Genomic DNA, 7,694 nt, shown 5'->3' on the forward strand with positions numbered 1-7,694 from the left:
TCATATTGTACTTAAGTATAAGCAACACAAGTTAAAACAGGATACAGAAATGTTTCTTGTGTTTACAGTGCCTCATTTCTTCTCGTGTGTTGTCACGTGACGTCACCAAACACTAAATATTAATGTTCAAACCCCGACATCAATAGTATTAGCATATTATCAGATATATATTGCGCTTATCTCCTTATGTGGGTCATAATATTTCCACTTGGCCTAATTTAGTAAACAAATCACATTATAACGCTAATGCGATCTGCGCTCTTGTATTTACGTGTACGACACATTTAAACTACAATTCCCAGCAGCCAGCGTATCTCTCCGTCGTTATACGACGAACGAGATCTCGCGAGAGCTGCGAACTGCTCCTGCCCTATGTCTCGCGCACTCGCAGCTCCACGCTCAGTATATAAAGCAGGTCAACGACTGAAGGAGGACGGCTGGGAGTCGCAGCCCGGGATTGTAAATAAGACCGCTAAAACTGTGTTTTATTTACAAAAGTAATGCCGGCTGTTTAAGAGACCGTTCCCAGTTGTTTTTAATCGGTTTTTTAAAGTTTTTTTGGCTCTATTTCTCGCCTATTTCCGTGTGTTTTTTACACGTATAATGGCGAGCTCGGCTAACTCGAACCCAGTGGTAAGGATCAATCTCTAAGGATTGTCAGCGGGGGAAATGGGGGTTAAGATAAGAGAACGCTGTCAACGACTTTTATCATTCAGGAAAATGAATGGGCTTTAACAAACACATCACTGTTCTATCAAATAAAATGACGACTAACTTAAGTCAATCGGCCATTTTAGTGATTCTTCGAGAGAGAGAGGTGAGACTTCTCTCCGATAAAGCCATCTGGCAGCGCAATGGCTAACGTAACGTTCAGGTACAGATGGAATGCACTAGATGGTTTATGGGCTAGTTATCCAGTTAACGCTGTTCTGATTTGGCCGTTAACGTTAAGTTTTCTCTAATATCTCACGTATGGCTCAGTGAGTTAGACTTCATACTGATTCTCGGGATGTGATGTCTGTGCTGTGGCTTTACTTCAGGGTCTAAGCAACGCTTGTGTCGAGGAGTCGGACATTAAAGGAGAATCCGGTAACGTTAAACGAGCTAAATTGTTTTATTTTGCAGATGTTCGCAAAGCACCTCGCCACCTTCCACTGCGAATGAATTATGTGGTGTTTGTCCTTTTTTTAATTTTTTATTAAAAGTATCTATAGCCGAAGCCCGTCCCCGCTCAGAGTAAAAGCCTCTTCATTGTCCACCATTCCACGGCCAACGGCCGCGGCCGCCCCGAAGCACCACTTGTCCCCATCTCATGAGCCAGGAGTCCCCGAGAAACGGCCCCTCTCCGTAGTCACAGCCGAGCAGCCATAAGATAACGCACCGAAAAAACATCCTCCACGTCCCGCCACACACTGCTCGACGTACGGGGCTGTCTGGCGCGCGGTTCGCGCTCCGTAAAATGGCCTCCACGTCTCCCCTCGCTCCGCTTCTGGCCCTCCTCTTTTGCGCCGCCCGGCTTTATACCGCCATGTTGGCTCTCTAATATAGACTGCCCGGGATGGGAAGGTGCTATTCGCCGCTACGTCACCGCCTCTACATTTTAACAGCGGGCCTAAAGCTTTAAATAGTGGCGCAGCAGACGGGCCGAGGGGGAGAAAGGAGAGCTCGAGGTCCGCGCCGCGGACGTTAGGCACCGGGGCGGGGGACCGAGGCCGCCATTGTTCCGCGGCTAATCTAACGTAGTGAAGCGCGAGCGTAGAGCCGCGGAACACATTCACATGGCAAACACAGCGCGCGCCATGGAAGCTACGTCATCGTGACGTGGACACAATAGAGCTCCCTGGTTTACTACGAAGCTACACATTTAAAACATGTCCGCTCAATGTTATTATAACCTGATATATTATGCTTATCTGGTTATGGGAAACTGAATCTACACCTGGATGGATTGATAGACCTGTGATGTGTAGCTGCTGCTATAGCAACGGATGAGTTAATATCACCACACGCCATATGGTCTGAATTAAGCCCCACATGGCAACTTTGATCATCACAGACACACATTTATGTATATTTCTATACACAGTAATGAAAGTGCTCTCTGTGTGTGTGTGTGTGTGCGTGTGCGTGTGCGCGCGTCCGCGTCCTCGTCCTCGCAGCCTAAACTCTACAAGTCGGTGATCGAGGATGTGATCAACGACGTGCGGGAGCTGTTCCTGGATGAGGGGGTGGACGAGCAGGTGCTGCTGGAGCTGAAGACGGTAACGCATCAGCACTGCACAACGACTTCCCCCCATGTAGTCATGAAGTATATTCACATTGTGAAGGCCCCGGGTGGTTTTGTTTCTCCGACTGAAGATGGTAAATCCCCAAAGCATTATTAAAACTCTGAGTCGTCCTCCTTCTTCTTGTGCCGGGTGCTCCAGCTGTGGGAAAACAAGCTGTTGCAGTCCAAGGCCGTGGAGGGCTTCCACACGGAGGAGCAGGCCGCCCTGCAGGCCGCCCAGCAGCAGGTCCAGCATCAGGTCCAGCATCATGTCCAGCATCAGGTCCATCAGGTCCAGCAGATCCAACAGGTCCACCATATGACTCAGCCGGCTCAGGCCCAGCAAGTCATTCTGCCGCCTCAGCAGCAGCAAGGCCGGTCGGCCCTGGCTCACGGCACTGGTAAACAACAACAACATTACATTACATGTCATTTAGCAGACGCTTTTATCCAAAGCGACTTACAATAAGTGCATCAACCTAGAGTACAAACTAAGAACAACAAGAATACAGGAAGCAACACTTCCTCAACATAGTCGAACTACAAAAGTACCATAAGTAAGAGCTATTTAAGTGCCACTGAAGTGCTAATCAACAACAACTACACACTCTACAGCAGCATTCATCTGTGAATGACATTCATACACACTCAGTCATAGTCTTCCTCCTGGAATGACGTGGTTTGGGAGATAATTACTCTAGATAATTACTCTTTTTTTTAAATTGTAACTTAAATTCAAGTAACGTTTTGTGTTATTTGCTCTAAAAGTCACTCCATCCTGGTGTGAGTGCATGAAACGGATCATCAGCTCCTTCAGAGCTCGTCACGACTCCTCAGGATCCACTAGAGGAGCCGCACTGTGCACGAGTGATGATGAAACGGTCCAACAAGGCTGATCCACATGAATCACCATCTGTTGCTTTGTTTATTTCAACCCCTCAAATGTTTTCAGAAACATAGTTGGGTGTTAATCTGTCAAATGAGTACGTTAGTTGGTGGAGGAACCACAGATGCTCTTTCTCATGTACAGTACGGTATATAATGACAGTGTGAGCACATGAAGGTCATTCAATGACTAAACCAGTGTTCACAGATAGTATTTTCTTTGTTTAATAGTCTTAGCAGGACATTGTAATGCGCTTGGTGGCGTGTTGTTAATCGTGTCTCTCTGCACAGCTCCCCAGCAGCAAGTTATTGTTCAAGACTCAAAGATTCTTCAGCACATGAGCGCCACAGGGATGGTGAGTGGACCCTGTGCAGATACCATGTAGTACTATGTGTGTGTATTTTTTATTCAGTCAATCAAATACAATACAATATTATTATATATAATATACAAAACAGAAAGACTGAAAAGGTATAGGTAGAAGCAAAAATATGCTTATATATTCCTATTCTAAATTATTCACAAACCAATCAGAAAATTAATATAAAATGAACAAAAATAACAAAGACAATTACAAAATTATATATATACATATATACACAGATATACTTCCACATACATCTTCCATATAAATACATTTCAATCACACTTATAACTCTGAAGAATTGTTTTATAAATAATTCCTTTGAAAACCAAAAGGGAGTTCACCATTCTTATATCCATGTTATCGTTGTTCCATAATTGGACCCCTACAACAAATACATCTTCTTTTAATCCATTTTTTAGACTTTTGTACACTAAACTTACAAACATCTCTCAAATCATATTTACACTCATGTTTTGAAACTATGGGGGAGGACCTTCAGAGAGGCGTCCTGCAGTCTGGATTACAGTGGAGATGAAGCCGGGGTTAAGCATCCTCTCACACTTAATCTTCATCGCTTTCACATCCGCACAACAGAGTGTCAGCACACCTCCCCCTGGTGCCAGGGAATATACCAATATAGCACTTTAATTGTGTAGTTTTGTTGCATTTCATAAAAATGTTAATGTTTCATGGGAAATGTAATCATACATACCTGGTGTGTCCTTTAAGAGCCCCTGTAGAACATGTACACGCGACAACCTGTGTGTGTGTGTGTTTGCACGGCTATCTTTCTGAGGACCGTCGATGGTTATTAACCTTTGAAGTGAGGACCAAAATACAAACTGAGGACATTTAGTCTGGTCCTCATTTTTGTTCACTGATATGGCCTCTAGAGGGTGGTAACATGCTTCAGTGTGTGTGAGAGAGTGTGTACCTGCCTTGTTCCAGCTGCTCATGTGTGTGTTCTCCTCTTCCTCCTCTAGAGTGCAGCAGCGACAGCAGCAACCCTGGCTCTGCCCACAGGGGTCACCCCATACCAGCAGCTCATCACCAGCCAAGGTGAGCCCTGACAGCTTTATCTCCAACGTGGGAAGAAATACACTAACCCTCAAAACAACAACACTTCCCCCATTTTTAATGAAATTCAAGCAGTTAAAGTAAATAACCTGAAATGATACAAAGGTCAGCGGCAAACTAACAGAAGGTCAAACAAAAAGGTTTAGGTTACCAAACACTGTAAAATAATGTACATTTTAGAGTTATACAAAAAGGTCGCATAGTGTTGGAGGTGAAAGTACCCACACAAAAAAAGGTTTTATTCAAAACACCACAAGCCAAGTCCCATTCATTCCCAGTACATCGTGGAGAAGACATCTCTAAGCTCTCCAGCACGAGGAAACTCACACCAGCGCTGTCTAGAGAGGGGAGCTGTGTCCCTTTGATACGGCCCTCACATCTGCTCTGCTTCCCGGCCTCCCAGGTCAGATCCTGCAGGTGGTCCGTGCTCCCAACGGGGCGCAGTACATCATCCAGCCCCAGCAGCAGATCCTCCTGCAGCAGCAGATGCAGCCCGGCGGCGTGCAGGCGCCGGTCATACAGCAGGTATGCCCCATTAGACATCAGGGTCCAGACCGCTGACCAGTAGGACCCACAGGGCCGAGCGTGTCCCACGACCGGGTCTCATACGTCATCTCTCACCCGCTGATGGAAATACAGACGTGAGAATACATCGGGAAACTTGACGACTCAAACTTCACGTATCCGTGACCGACTAATAGTTTCTTCTCAAAATGAACCAGCGATAGTCAAATGCAGTGAAACTGCGTCGCGGTGAGCCGGACTCCTCTCTGAGCGTCACTCTGATGGCTCCTGTCGTTGGAACGAGAGCCAGCGGTGACCTGGCCCCGGTGTGTGTGCAGGTCCTGGCTCCTCTGCAGGGAGGCCTGCCCCAGCAGACCGGCGTCATCATCCAGCCGCAGCAGATCGTCTTAGCTTCGGGAAACAAAGTCCAGGGCAACACGCAGGTCAGCGCCGCCCCGGCTCCTCCCACGTCACCCGAGTTCCTCTCCTTCTGTGGAAGGTTTTATTTTTAACTTTTTAACCCGACGCTGTTTCCCGTCAGGTGATGCAGGCGGCAGGTCTGGCGCAGCAGCCCATTCAGGCAGCAACGGCTCAGATCCAGCAGGCCCAGCTGGTCCAGCAGGTCCAACAGATCCAGCAGGTCCAGCAGGTCCAGCAGATCCAGCAGGTCCAACAGATCCAGGGCGCAGCTGCACCACAGGTCCCACCGCAGCCGCAGGCCCAGCCGCAGGCCCCCATGATCCTTCAGGCGGACGGCGCCGGAGACACCTCCTCAGAGGACGACGAGGACGAGGAGGAGTATGATGAAGATGAAGAGGAGGAGAAGGACAAGGGCGGGGGCGAGGACGGCCAGGTGGACGAGGTGGGCAAAGGAACCGGACCCAGAACAGAGGCTCTATAGGCGGCTGCGCTGGGTCGGGCTCCGAGTAGATTTGAATATGACGCCCAGGAGGTCGTGTCCTGAGCGATGATGTCATCACGGAGCTGCCGGTTGTGTCTCCTCCCAGGAGCCCCTGAACAGCAGCGATGACGTCAGCGACGAGGAGGACCAGGAGCTGTTCGACACGGAGAACGTGGTGGTGTGCCAGTACGACAAGGTGAGGAGGGCGGCCGGTGTAACACGTCTGTTTGTTTACCGTCGGTCCGTTACCCGTCTCAGGCGCCGTCACACCGGACGAGGCTTTTAAAAGAGCAGCCGCTCCAAAAACGCGCCGGGCAAAACAGCGCCGTGCGGCGAACACCACCGTCTATTCCGCTAATTGTGTCTCGATGGCGAGCGCTTTGAGTTACGAGTCAGCTGGAGTCGTGTTTAGATTTAGAATTATAAAGCTCTTCATCATTAAATACCGCTGATATGAGGTTCTCATCGGGAAAACAGGAAGGAAAGCCTCGCTTGATCCTATTGGCTGCCTTGGGCCTCCTGCTTGGTCCTCCGTCGGGTGGAGCGTGTCCTCCCTCAGGTGGAGCGTGTCCTCCGTCACGTGGAGCGTGTCCTCCTTCAGGTGGAGCGTGTCCTCCGTCAGGTGGAGCGTGTCCTCCGTCGGATGGAGCGTGTCCTCCGTCAGGTGGAGCGTGTCCTCCGTCGGATGGAGCGTGTCCTCCGTCGGGTGGAGCGTGTCCTCCTTCAGGTGGAGCGTGTCCTCCGTCGGGTGGAGCGTGTCCTCCGTCGGGTGGAGCGTGTCCTCCGTCGGGTGGAGCGTGTCCTCCGTCGGGTGGAGCGTCGGGTGGAGCGTGTCCTCCTCCAGGTGGAGCGTGTCCTCCGTCGGGTGGAGCGTGTCCTCCGTCGGGTGGAGCGTGTCCTCCGTCACGTGGAGCGTGTCCTCCGTCGGGTGGAGCGTGTCCTCCGTCGGGTGGAGCGTGTCCTCCGTTACGTGGGCGTGGCTCCCGTGGGCGTGTCCTCCGCTACGTGAGCGTGGTCCTCCGTCGGGTGGGCGAGCGTGTCCTCCTGGGTGAGCGTGTCCTCCTTCGGGTGGAGCGTGTCCTCCGTCAGGTGGAGCGTGTCCTCCGTCAGGTGGAGCGTGTCCTCCTTAAGGTGGAGCGTGTCCTCCGTCAGGTGGAGCGTGTCCTCCGTCAGGTGGAGCGTGTCCTCCGCCAGGTGGGCGTGTCTCCGTCCGGTGGGCGTGTCTCCGCGGGAGGAGCGTGTCCTCCGTCGGGTGGAGCGTGTCCTCCGTTACGTGGAGCGTGTCCTCCGTCGGGTGGAGCGTGTCCTCCGTCGGGTGGAGCGTGTCCTCCGTCGGGTGGAGCGTGTCCTCCGTCGGGTGGAGCGTGTCCTCCGTCGGGTGGAGCGTGTCCTCCTTCGGGTGGAGCGTGTCCTCCGTCAGGTGGAGCGTGTCCTCCGTCAGGTGGAGCGTGTCCTCCTTAAGGTGGAGCGTGTCCTCCGTCGGGTGGAGCGTGTCCTCCGTCGGGTGGAGCGTGTCCTCCGCTGGTGGAGCGTGTCCTCCGTCAGGTGGAGCGTGTCCTCCGTCGGGTGGAGCGTGTCCTCTCCTTCAGGTGGAGCGTGTCCTCCGTCAGGTGGAGCGTGTCCTCCGTCGGGTGGAGCGTGTCCTCCGTCGGGTGGAGCGTGTCCTCCGTCGGGTGGAGCGTGTCCTCCGTCG

At 51.4% G+C, this 7,694-nt stretch overlaps 1 protein-coding gene across 1 annotated transcript; it reads left to right on the plus strand.

Annotated features, from left to right (window-relative positions):
- Nucleotides 1–418: 418 nt before the first annotated feature.
- Nucleotides 419–6,384, plus strand: gtf2a1 (general transcription factor IIA, 1). The gene is made up of 9 exons (XM_056428050.1): nucleotides 419–633; nucleotides 2,160–2,261; nucleotides 2,427–2,667; nucleotides 3,443–3,507; nucleotides 4,503–4,578; nucleotides 5,000–5,121; nucleotides 5,439–5,543; nucleotides 5,642–5,962; nucleotides 6,108–6,384. Exons 1-9 carry the CDS (start codon nucleotides 604–606, stop codon nucleotides 6,285–6,287), a joined length of 1,242 nt encoding a protein of 413 aa, XP_056284025.1. The 5' UTR covers nucleotides 419–603; the 3' UTR covers nucleotides 6,288–6,384.
- The last annotated feature ends 1,310 nt before the right edge of the window (nucleotides 6,385–7,694 follow it).

The sequence above is a fragment of the Pseudoliparis swirei genome, chromosome 12, assembly GCF_029220125.1.
Source record: "Pseudoliparis swirei isolate HS2019 ecotype Mariana Trench chromosome 12, NWPU_hadal_v1, whole genome shotgun sequence".
Classification (NCBI taxonomy): Eukaryota; Metazoa; Chordata; class Actinopteri; order Perciformes; family Liparidae; genus Pseudoliparis; species Pseudoliparis swirei.